Source organism: Lathamus discolor, chromosome 1 (genome assembly GCF_037157495.1).
Source record: "Lathamus discolor isolate bLatDis1 chromosome 1, bLatDis1.hap1, whole genome shotgun sequence".
Classification (NCBI taxonomy): Eukaryota; Metazoa; Chordata; class Aves; order Psittaciformes; family Psittacidae; genus Lathamus; species Lathamus discolor.
The window spans coordinates 69,468,246-69,480,568 of record NC_088884.1 but is presented as its reverse complement, the minus strand read 5'-3'; the positions used below and the strand labels follow the sequence as shown (position 1 = coordinate 69,480,568).

The window sequence follows — 12,323 nt, the reverse complement described above, 5'->3', positions numbered from 1 at the left end:
TGGCTCGAAGTACCAGATCCAGCCCACCAACATATCCATCCTCATGAAACCCCAAATCCCCTCAGTGGCTGCCACCGATAAGGAGGTAGGGACAAGCCTCTGGCCCATATTTTTTCCAGGGAGAGGGCTGGAGCTCACCCCGGGTGGGCTTTTGGGCAGGCAAAGACCAAGGCTGTAAACCCCCAAAGGCCCTCAGGCTCCTGGCAGTGGGGGGGGCTGTGGGGGCTTTGCAGGGCTCCCAGCCAGGGTTTAATTTCTATTAATAAGGCTAATCGGCTAAAGCCCTGGCCATCGCTTGCGCGCCTTCCCTCTCCCACGTCGCCTCTCCCGTGGGGCCTCAGCCCATACAGGGCATTCCAGGCTGGTGAGGTCCCCACCGATCCCGACCCCTGAAATGGCCACGGACGCACCGCTCTCTGTTTTATTTAAAAAACCCGACTATTTTCCCGAGGAGAACAGGCAGAGGAGCAGGGCAGCAGCACTGTCCCTGCCGCTGCCTGCCCCAGGGCTGTGCAGTGAGGGAAGCTGCTGTGCTGGGGGTAAAGGGGCAGATGCTGCTACAAAGGGGCCGAGAGCAGAGCGCTGCCCAGTGCAGACCCTGTCAGCTGGTCCACAGCGCTGGGAGACCTCCTGTGGCTTCCTCCCTTTGGGGTTCATTCTTCTGGTAGCAAAGGGACTGTTCGGTGAGAGCCCTTCTCTGCCCACGGCAGGGCCAGCAAAGCTTCACCTTTGTCATCCTGCAGATGACCTTACCCACCCATCCCTCCACCTCGCAGAACAGCAGCATCCCCGCTCCCAGGGCACCAGCACCAGTAACACCACACTTCTCCCATTCAAGTACAGTAACATCACACAGGGAGGCGGGGCAGAAGGGATCTCCTGCTGGCTAAAGCATGCCAGGCAGCCCAGTGAAGTCTTGATGTCCCAGAGGTAAGGGAGGGGAAAAGAGATGTTACTCCATGAGTGGTAGCACTAGGTTGCTGCCTAGCTGGGGGGCACAGCCCATATCTTGTATGCCTCCTCCTTCCCTGCTGACATTGTTCATGGTCTGCAGCCCTGCTTCATCGGATGATGGGTGCTGAGCGGTCATTGGTGACTGTGGGACGCAGCTTCACTGTGGCAAAGGGGTTGGTACCTCTGGAAGGGGAAAGGAAACAGGCAACCATCAGGAAATCTGCAAAGACCATGCAGGGGTCCCGCTGACCAAGCGAAGGGTATTTAGTCCTGTTGGAGAGCCACCTCCATGCTGAGGAGTGTGGTAAAGCTGGCTGCCGAGGATGTTTTCTTCCTCCTTAACACATACTCTGCTGCAGGTTCCCATGCGGTTCCCCTTGGGCTTGCCTCAGGGCTCCCTCTTCCATGGGATGCAGGAGGGACACTAGCAAAGGCTGTTCCTTGCAGTAGCACGCTACAGTTGTGGCCCCTGACCATCCAAGCAAGGAGTCAGGGAGCAGAAAGAGGCTACATCACCATCCAGAAACAGGGAGACACCAATGCAACCGCAAAGGGAAGGAAAGCAGGGATTTGTGGCCAAGTCTCATCTCCACAAACCTGAGTCATCATAGCTAAAAGCCACATCCCTTACGCCTCAGCCTTTTTCAGGCAGGCAGAGCTGCATAAATAACATAGCTCCACTCTCATCTGCTCTTGTGGCTCTTCCGAAATGGATGGGAAGGAGCATGGAGGACCCATATGCTGAGGGTGCTCAAGTCCTACCTCATATTACCAAAGACAGGAGAGAACATTCCCAGTCAGCAAAGGCCAGAATGTCCCACCTCTCCCTTCTGTCCTAGAAGGTGGATTGTGTGTTGCTTTCCTCCAGACACTTCCCTGCTCCTCCCATATTTGATAATCCAAAAGATTAAATTACTATAAAACTGTAATAAAGGCTCCTCTGTCTGATGATTCCAGAGTGGAATTTCACCCTTCACTTACCGTGGGAAGAGTTCAGGGGGCTGGTCAAATATTCCTGATTTCTGCAGTGAAGAGAAAGGCAGCAGTGAATGATCTGGGGTAGGGAATGGAGAGACACAAGTGGGGCAGGAGACACCGCACACACTGAGAGAGGTTTCACACAACACTGCTCCCTTAGGACACCTCCCTTTGTCTTGGGAAAGATGCCTCAGATCCCTGAAGTGTCGTGTCTGAAAAGCACAGCACACAGTGACGGTCTGAGCTACATTTCACCCTGCCAGCACAGCCAGAGATGCCCCCCTCGTGTTACTCACACACGCTGGCAAAGAGTTCATCACATGCTCCCTGTATCCACAGAGAACTCAAGAGCTGCAGCTGCCTACCCTACACCACCTACTGCTTGAATGTGGACCAACCTGGTGGAGAAAGATGGACCTAGGCCTTGTGGCCCTTATTCTTGGCTAGTAGATAGTGAAAGACCAGTGACAACTGACCGGCTAAAACAAGCCAGCTTCTGTAGAAAGGCACATACGGCTATCTGTGTTCCAGCTGGGAAGTCAAACACGCGCCCATTTGCTCCTGTCTCAACTGGAGGACGTCTTGGGCATAAGTTTAGAGTAAGGCTGAGCCTTTCTAAACTTATAATGAGGCTCAGTCGCACTGCCATGGTACCCCAAATGTTCCACACACTTCATTGCTCAGTCCCAGGTCTATCCCTATACCCTAGCCCTGCGGCTGGATGAAAACCCATGACCCACAGGGGGTGATAGGCTGCAGATCCTGTTCCCCTCTGTGCTGCGCTGCCTGAGGCTCCCTGAAACCACAGAGCAGGACATGAAGGGAAGAAATACTAATTAAATATTGCATTTTTCAGTCCTTTAAGCCATGCCTTTGCTTGCAACCTGGAACCAGCAACTAGAGATGAGGTTTCCCAGCCTTCTATGAAACTGAGCAAGTAATGCCCCATGGGCAACAGTGTTCTTTCCTCTCCCAGGTCCTCACCTTTAACTGTCCTCAATTTTAACTGTGTCCTCACCAGTCAATTCCCCACAGCTGGAAGCACTGGTGAGTCGAGGTTTTCCTCCTCAGTACGCCATCCATAAGGCATGGGTTGACACAACTTGTTCTAAGGCCCTCCAAAATGAGTGTGCCCTCAGCCTTTGCCCCTAGCTTTTCCCTTAGCCCAGCTGTGATTTTAACCCAGCCCCTGCTTGAATTTAGACGAGGAGACATATGAAACTCCTCTCCATTCTCTGAAGGGAGGAGAAGGATGGCATCTCTGTTAGCTGGTCACCCACTCCCAGCCCAGCCTGATCACTCCATGGTCCTACTATTAGCAGAAAGAGGTGCTGCCCTGGAGCCACCAGAAATCAGGCTGGGGGGTCATGGAGAAAAGGGCTGAACTGAAGGATCCCTGCTGAGCAAAAAGAGAGAGAAATGAGAAGGGCAGGGGCACAAAAGCAGTCCCTAGTGGGGGCAAAGCGAGGTACTGAGCATCTGCACACACAAGGTTGACTGGCAGAGGTCACCAGGCTATAGTGGCATGCGAACAGACTGGGTGAGAAGGCCAGTGCTAACAAAACTCCTTAACTCAGGAAGGGAGGAGGTCACACACCAACATCTGGAAGGTGTTTTCCTTTCTCAACAGGCCAATGCAGAGAAGGTGTGTGTTGGAGGATGAAAGTCAGATGTGGCCCACTCCATACACCCCCACCCCCCCAACCACTCACTCCTCCTGCACTCACCTTGGAGCCAGAACTGACCGGGGCCATCACCCCACTCTGGTGGCTGCTGGCACCCATTGAGAGGGGAGGTGGGTTTGGCAAATGGGGCTGGGCAGTGGCAGGCCAGTAATTGCTAGAGGAAGGAGTGCTGGGACGGTCCAGGATATCATCCATACTGTGACTGCTTCGCAGCGGGAAGGACCTGAGCAAGAGAAGAAGACAGTGGGGTGAGAGTCAAAGAGCAAGGAATAGGGAGCAGCACGGCTGCTAGCCACAACACGTATCTGTGGGATGCCTCTGGAGAAAACGCACGTGGCTTAGACTGGCACACTCACGAGTGCCTTTGAGAAGATACTGCACGTGTTAGAGGAGCCATCTAGGGTAAGCCTGGGAGGTCTCAGGGCACAGCGAGGCGCTCAGCAGATGCTTCAGCACTGCAGCTCTCCACAAGGCACATCCCAAACAGGTACCCACTGGAGTTAGTGACCTACCAGGAGCCACTCCAGCTCCTGCCTGGGCAATTGCTCTCCAGTTACCTGGTAGCTGGCTCCTCCATCTCTCTCGCATCCTCCAGAGGCTTGACGTAAGCTTCAGGGAACCAGCCGCACCTAGGGCACAGGACAGACAAATGAGGTCCAGACAGCCACGGTTTGATGGTTCTTCAGACCCAGCTGCCCAGCACTGCTGATCTACACCCATCACCCAGGCCACTGCTGCTGCTACCACGTGTGACAGTGCTTCCGCACATCCTTCACCCCTAGATAGGGCGTGGGGTAATCACCAGGCTTGGCAAAGGACCCGCTTATCTCGGAGGCTGTGCACAATCTGTGCTCCTGAGAGCAATGCTGGCGCAATGCAGGAAGAGACTCTCTGCCTGAGCACAGTCACGAGGCAGTCAAGGCCAGAGCACAAGGAAGCTGTGGAAATCCCTTCTCGGGGCAAACCCAGAACCCCCTCAAAGAAGGGCACTGCTCTTGGTCATCTCCCATCTGAGTGTGAGCTTCCCTGCAGAGTGCAGTACAGGGTCCCCATGCGGAACAGGCTTGCAAGCGGGTGCTGGCTGGCAGTGCCGCAGGCAGTAATTCAGTAAGCGGAGGGTGCAGCAGTTTCCATGCCCTGCCTGTGCAGCAGTTGCGGTGTGAGCTGAGAAACACCAGGCCTCTCAGGTAACTCCAGCAGTTCACGGCCCTGGGCTGGATCCCATGACAGGAGTCGCTCAGCCTTGCGCACCAGGAGGGGGTCACTGTACCCCTGGCTCTTCCACCCGAAGCCCCTGGGGCTTCCTCAGGCAGCTCATCCTTATCCCACTGCATCTCTTTGGCTTGGGGAGTCCCCAGGACTGAGGGCATAGTGGAGTCCCACACAGACAGCGTATGAGGCAGCACACAGACCGCAAGAGGAGGGGAGGTAGGAGATGATTTTGGGTTTAAACCTCCCAGCTCCATACCCAACAAGCCTGCATCAGCCCAATTTACAGCACCAAAGCCACATACGTGGACGAGCCCTCCAGCTTGCCATAGAGCCAGCCGTTCTGCGCCTCCGGCATCAGCACCGTGATGACGTCCCCGGGGTCAAACCGTAGCAGGGTCCGGTCGACGCCGGTCGTGTGGGGCACGATAGCCTGCACTCTCGCCATGCCGCTCGTCCTCCTGCCTTCACTGCCGCTGCTTCTGGCCTCGCCGAAGGAACCCGAGCGGGAAGTGCGGCCGGTTGGGAGCAAACCTGTGGGGAGGCATCAGAGGGGTCTGCCTGGAGCCCGGCAGCCTCCTGCAGGACCCACGCTGCCTCAAAGGGACCAGTGCTTCCCCAGTGGAATGGTTACTCTAGGGGAGGAGTAGATGGCCTTTCTCTGCAGGGAGAGAGCAGGGCACAGCATGGGAAAAGCACAGGAAAACATTCATCTTGCAGGAGGAAAATCAACTCAAGCTGAAAATCAAGCTTTGCACCATGTTTCCTTTGGCCAAACGTCTAGAACGTACACACTGCATGCCCTAGGTGATGGCCCTCTTCCTGACCCTGCTAGAACAACTGTTTGGGTAAGTTTTCTCTCCCACTCTCCTTTCCTGGGGTTTCTTTAAATGTTTTATGCTGGAATTTCTTAGGAAGAATAAAGCAGGTGAGACATGAGACAAGTGGCTGGGTTGTGGGGCAGGCTGATACTTAAGGTAGCAGCATGAGGGAAGGTGCTTTACTCAAATGGGAACTCCAGTAAGAACGAGCCCTCATGGCTCAAGGGAAACTGGAAATAGCACATCTGTGGGTTCCCCACCTCACACAGCCAGGAGCCCGGGCCTTGTCCTGAATGGGCCCTGCTCACCCTCTGGTTGAGCTCACCCCCTGCTTCATTCAGCCTTGCCCTGAGCTCCCATAAGCACAGTCTTCTCACCGCGCCAAGGAACGTGGCTGAAGACCATCAGTCTGATAGAGTGGTGGTCCCTCCCCAGCCCCAACCCTGTCCCCAGAGAGGTCCAGCCCCTGCTGGACATGGCTCATACTGGCTGATGGTGTCCTCCGCAGTGGCTGCCTGGGGGGCTCTGGCTGTGGAGACAGTCTCATTTCTGGAGGCTCCGGAGAGAAGATGCTGGATCTACTCCCAGTCATGGAGGAAGTAAAGTCCCCAAGGGGCCTCTGGGGCTGTTGGAAGGAAAGGAGGTTGAATACACATCCACAGTTCAGTGGGGGATGCTCTGAGAGATACACGGTCCCTCCCAGGAAACCAAACCCAGCACATTCCCTCATTGCTGCCCATGCACACATTTCCCTTCATCTTGGTCAGGAACGGTCATGGAAGCTGGACAAGCCAGCAAGTACCATGGCTGGCCAAGGACTGGCCTTGCCCTGCAATCTGAAAGGTGCAGTAACAGCTTCACCAGCAGAGAATCAATCACAGAATCATAGGATAGTCTGGGTTGGAAAGGACCTTCAAAGCTCATGCAGTCCAACCCCCTGCAATGAGCAGGGACATCTTCAAGTAGACCAGGTTGCACAGAGCCTCAACCAATCTGGCCTTGAATGATTCTAGGGATAGGGCACCTCTCCCCTCTGCAGGGAACGTGTTCCAGGGTTTCACCAAGCAAGGTGGAGGCTGTTCATGGGCTCCTCACCATCTCTAGGTGGGTGGGGGTGAGCCGGCCCGATGGATACCCTTGGCCATGAGAGGCTCCGAGAAGACCCTGCGAGTGGCTGTTTGAGGGGTTGCGGGTGGCCTCCAGCTGCTCCTTCCACTGGGGTGCCTTGGTCTGGATCATGGCCCTCGCCTGGGGAGGGGGAGAAGAGGAGGTGATGGACAGGGCAGAAGAGCTACAGAGGGAGCCATGGCTGCCACATGTGTTAGATTAGGGACCAGGCCCTCCCACAGTTAGGTTTGTGGGAGCCACTCAGGAGCACCTTCCACAGTCCCAAAGACCTATAAACACCTATATAGGTGTTTATATACACCTACATAGGTGTTTATATACACCTACATAGGTGTTTATATACACCTACATAGGTGTATATATACACCTATAAACACCTACATCCCCATAGCACCATTATAGGTGCTATAAACACCTACATCCCCATTCCCTCTCCCATCACTCACACCCCCAGCTAATCCTGTGTCAGCACTATCCTCAGCCCCAGCCATGCTCTCCCAGCGTAGCACAGTTATCCTGGACCCCACAGCAAGAGGTGAAATTGGGTTTGCTGCCCAGTGCATGGACAGGCATTGCTTTCACCCAAGGGGTGGCTCAGCACTGGCTCCCTCCTGCTTCCTGCTTCCTGCTCCCCTCCAGCTCTGCTCCCCAGCTTGCCAGGCCATACCCTGCTGTAGAACTGGAGGAGGGTGTTGTAGAGCATCTGGTGCTTCTCAGCCAGGAAGCGGTAGCGGCGTTTCTCCTCCAGCTCAGCCTCCCTCTGGCTCTCAGAGACGAACGCCTGCATCTCCGAGCGCAGCCGCATCACATTCTCCTGGGCCACAGGGGAAAGAAGGAAGAAGAGATCAGCATAAACCCAGCAGGGGGGGATCACACACGGCAGGGGAAGGGTTGAAATGGGTCGTCGTGTCTACCAGCTCCCCAGTCCAGCACAGAGGAGCTAGAGCAGAGTGCCAGGTTATGGAGCCCTCCTACACTAATGCTTGCTAAATGAAGAAAGGGCTTGGCAAGAATGAGCACCACGGGTCAGCAGCACCCTGTGGAAAAGGAGTTTCCTCCTTTCCAGGTAAGCCTGCTGCCTTTTGAATGCTGGGGCAAACCCCTTGTCTTTTAAGGAAGGACAAAGTTGCTGAGAAATCAGCCCTGACTCCAGAAAAAACACCCAGTTCTTTTTCCCTCTCCCCCCCTGCAATCACTGCTCACCTTCATCTCACGGGCATTCTTATCACGGGCCCTCTCCATTCTCCACAGCTCTGCCATGCACTTATCCAGGTTAGTGGCTCTGCGTTGGTACTCCAGTTCGTACTGCTTCTGGCTCTCCTGTCAGGGAGAAACCAGGCTGCGTGAGAAAACAGAGACCCAGGCACACCGTGATGCAGCAAGGGTCCTGCTCTCATGGGCGGTTGAACACCTGAGTCCCTCTGAAACCAGGCTTTTCCTGAACCTCTCATGAGAAACAGTCTTTCTTTACCTCTCACTTTGCTTTGAACAGTCCCAGAATACTGAGGAACCTCAAGAACTCAGGAGCAAGAACTGGCACCCAGCTCCCGCAGCACTGGGAGCAAAGCCACAGCCTCCGTGACATGACCCACCAGCACGTCCAGCTGGGCCACAATGGCACAGGACTCACAACCATGCAGAGGCTGTGGTGTGGGGAAGCTGGAAACTCTGCTTTTGGCATGCTGAGTCTCTAAGCCCCATTGAAGCATTTCGCAAGTCCCACTCAACAAAGAACCTGCAGCACTCCATTATCAACCAAACTAGGGAGAGGTTTGGTCCATGACAGGAGAAGACAAGCCCCCTAACTCCTGCTGAGGAAAGTCAAGGAAACACCTCAAGTGCTAAAGCAAAAGCCTTTGGGAGAGGGAAATGAGAAGCATTGAGAAGGGAGATCATCACTCACACTGATGAACTGTACATCCATTTTGGTGTTCTTCTCCATGTGCTGCAGCAGGTCCACGTGGAAGGTCTGAGCCTGGAAGAGGTGAAGGACCCATCACCCTCTCATCTCTTTGCCATATGGGTTGTTACAAGCGCTGTGGTGAAGGGCAGCTGGTAAAACCTGCAGAGCTGATGACTCTCTTGCCCCCTGGACCCCATATAAGCCAGAAATGGGCACATCAAGGCTACTCTGAAGCAGCCTTGAGGTCAGCACCCAGCACCCTCCTAACCATAGGTCACCCTCGAGCTTTGGCATGGGCACAAACAGCAGCGTCTGGAAGAGTTAGCATCTCCTCCACTCCTTCCCACCACTGTGTTCCAGGGAAAGAGAGGATGGGAATGCCACATCTTCAGAGCCAGGCATTGCTCAATCCAACACACATCCAGCACCACGCTTATGGAGCGGCGGTGATAGTCCACTAACAGCACCAAACACTGAATACCAGCTGGACCCTGGGCATGCTGCTCTGTAACACGCCTCTGTCACGTGCAGCAGGGAGAACAGGGGGGCAGGTGCCTGCCAGCAGGCACGTGAGACAGCAGGAGATGGGGTGAACAGGGCAAACGCTGGAGTTAAGGAAGTCCCTTGATTCCCCACCCGCACCAGCCCTCGGGAAAACCACTCACCACCACTTCCAAATCAGAGCTCAGGACTCTCTGCGTGTTGGACATCTGCATCAGAATTTCACCTGCAGGCAAAGAGCCAGGAGAAGGTGGGGAAATCCAGCCGCCATTTCCTTGTGTGCCCAAGGAGGCAGACCGGCAGTGTGCCGCTCAGGCTGATGATACATGGGTGTGAAAGTCCAACAGCTATCACAAAGCACTGCTCTCTGCACCCTGCAGGAGGCTAGTAGTCTTCCTCCCCAGGGCTCAGCTCCACCACCACTCCCTAGGCACCATCAGAGCTGGGTTGCTCCAGCCCGTGAAGCTGCCAGACCAGTGCTCTGTTACAGCTCCATGTGCTGGCAGGGTGCTGGGTTTCTGCTCTGTCACAGCCCCTATGGGTCCCATTTCTAACCCCAGTGGCACCCCAGCTGCAGTGCATGGTTCTGGGTGCCCTACAGGAAGGTAGCTACAGCACTTGCTGCAAGTTGGAACTAGATTAGCTTAAGGTCCTCTCCAACCCTAACGATTCTATGATTCTGTGATGCTGTGCATGGTCCTGATTCACTGGTGTTGGTATCATGAAACTGGGAAAGGAGGAGACTGGTGACAGGAAACACAGGAACTAGCTGGATGATGCAGATGACTACAGGAGTCCCTATGGAATCTTATTATTAAAATGATTAGCAATAGAGCAATTTCCTGAGCACATTTTCAGCAGCCACCATTAGGCTACAGAATTATTTGCCCTTCAGCTCCAAGCTGCCATTTCATCTTGCTGCAGGCTCAGGACAACATCCCATCGGCTATTGTCAATCCACGCTCTCCAGCTTTTCCCTCACACCTGCAAGGAGGAGAAAATTGGTTCCTCCAAGGTGGAAACTTCAGCTCTTAGGGCAGCAAGGACTGGTTTCCATGAGAGGTCCATTGCTGGAGGTCCATCCCAGCAGCTCAGTCATTCATCTCAGAGGGATACAGGAGAGAGGGCTGGGGCCTTGGGTTATTCAAGGACATACAGTAAATGTGACTCTAACCACCTACACAGGGCCTGGCGCTGGGAGACACCATTTAGAGGAGCTGCCTTCCTTCCCCAGTATCTAGAAAGGGACCAGATAAGGGGAAAGGCCAAAAGCATGTAACTGTGGCTCATCACAGGACAGAGGATCATAAACGGGAGAGCCTTACCCAGCATGTGTGAGGTGGAGCTCTGCAGCGCTTGCTCCCCAATCTTTTCGATCGCCTTAAAATACACTTCAGCTGCTTTGGATAATGCTGTGAGGAGAGGAGAAGTAAGGATCTGGCTTGCCTTATCGCCATCACCAGCCCCAGCAAGCAGTGCACAGGACAGCCACCCCCTGGTACCTCACTTATAGGCAAGGGCATCCCATTTCTCCCAGTCTGTGCCTAATAATAGCAGTGGGTCCGGGAGCAGAAGAGTACTTAAGGGCAGCACAGGATATTTAAGAGTAAGGGGACCAGCAACTTTGTCCTGGGTGATGGCACAGTGGACACCCGGGATGGACGCAGCAGTTTGATCTGGCTCTGTGGGACCCCACTCACCGTGGAAAGCACGCAGGTAGTTGTTTCCCAGGTACACCAGGTTCTCCAGCGCGGGGTTGAACTGCTCCAGGATACTCTGTGCCAGGCAGAAGCACGTGAACACCAGTGTGAGCCACGCTTCAGAGACCTCAGCAGGTCAATGTCCTGCCGTGGCTCAGCTGCATGCAGCAGGGACACAGTTCCCACAGCCACAACCTGGATAGCCGCTTTGATGTGCAGCCCTGCACAAAGTCAGCTCCCTGCACCAGAGGGACCTTTGGGTGCCCCAAGTCCTCTCCAGTCAGCCGGGAGAGGAGCAATACCAGAAGGCAAGGCAGCCTGCTGCACAGCCAAGTGGTCACCTGAAGGTGGCTTTCTCCCAGGGTCCCACAGCCACTGCAGATGGAGGGATAATTCAAGGGGATCTGAGCAGCCTTTTCCCCTCACTCCATCACCTCAATGTTTATTATCCAGGCATGAACATGACTTTTTCCTGGCCAGGATGTGGTGCACTGCCAGACTCCGCAGTTTAATAAGAGAAGGGATGGACTGCATTAGACCAGCCTCTCTGCTCTTGCCTGCTGTATTTATCACAGATGTTTATTGCCTAAAGGAGAGATTCCTTCTTTTCTTTCTCCCAGTCCTCACCACCTTGGTAAAGCACTGATGAGCAGGGAAGGATTTGTGAGATCAGACTGCTCTTTCCAGCAAGGAGAAAAACAGCCAACTGAACACCTCCTTCCTACCAGCAACCAAGGTGTGTTATCCTGAAGAACATGAACACTGCATGTCTGAATCACACCGCTTACCCAGTTCCTTCCCAGATCTGCCTTAAGACCCACATCACCTTCCCCTTCTGCCAGCCATCTGCTCTCAAGCACAGTGCAGAACCCACAGGAGCTGCTGCTTCCCTGGAGAAGGGATAGAGCCCTTGGCTGTCCACCCAAGGGAGAAAACAGCTCTTTTCCTCCTACCCATGCATCTCCCCTAGGCAGCCAGGAGCAGTCTTTGGTGCCAGCACTCACCTTATAGATGGAGATGGTGGATCTGTAGGACAGGTCCATCTCTGGAGCTTTTTCCCCTCTCCCAGAGAGGAGGAAGGAATAAAAAACAGCAGAAAGTGCTATCCTGGCCTGGAGGACCCCACTTCTGCACAGCCGGCTGGATGGAAAGAGGCCGTTGCTGGCAAGGAAGGACAGCAGGAAGACAGAGCCGCGGTACAAAGGGAATGGAGCACTGCTGGAGTTTAATAATTCACCAGCCGAGAGGCTGGAACTTGATCTCTGGAAGTAACTGGACTCTTGGGGAGAGAGGAATCCTGCGACAGCCAGCAAGGGCATGTGAGCCCCTCCCTGCATTATTGATGGCCAGGCTGGTACCCAGCTCTGCCTGCCCCGACACCTGCAGAGCCAGCCACCTGCCAGAGAAACTGCCTTATGGCTCGCTGCCTCCCTCACTGCCACTG

The 12,323-nt window shown here is 54.6% G+C and overlaps 1 protein-coding gene across 1 annotated transcript; it reads right to left on the bottom strand.

Annotated features, from left to right (window-relative positions):
• Nucleotides 1-407: 407 nt before the first annotated feature.
• Nucleotides 408-12,110, bottom strand: BAIAP2L2 (BAR/IMD domain containing adaptor protein 2 like 2). The gene is made up of 14 exons (XM_065678448.1): nt 11,884-12,110; nt 10,880-10,955; nt 10,505-10,591; nt 9,344-9,405; nt 8,679-8,750; nt 7,979-8,095; nt 7,443-7,589; nt 6,743-6,895; nt 6,134-6,272; nt 5,132-5,360; nt 4,175-4,246; nt 3,660-3,840; nt 1,936-1,976; nt 408-1,137 (listed from the first exon to the last, which is right to left on the bottom strand). The coding sequence occupies exons 1-14, from the start codon at nt 11,920-11,922 to the stop codon at nt 1,062-1,064; spliced, it is 1,491 nt and encodes a 496-aa protein (XP_065534520.1). The 5' UTR covers nt 11,923-12,110; the 3' UTR covers nt 408-1,061.
• Nucleotides 12,111-12,323: the final 213 nt, after the last annotated feature.

What these genes read in the sequence shown, in the direction of transcription:
- BAIAP2L2 (XM_065678448.1), bottom strand. Translation starts at nt 11,922, where the DNA reads ATGGACCTGTCCTACAGATCCACCATCTCCATCTATAAG. An exon ending in AGAATGCCCGTGAGATGAAG is followed by an intron (nt 7,590 to 7,978) that starts GTGAGCAGTGAT and finishes CCTGTGGCCCAG; the next exon opens with GAGAATGTGATGCGGCTGCG. An exon ending in GCGGAGGACACCATCAGCCA is followed by an intron (nt 5,361 to 6,133) that starts GTATGAGCCATG and finishes GCCTCCCCACAG; the next exon opens with GTTTGCTCCCAACCGGCCGC.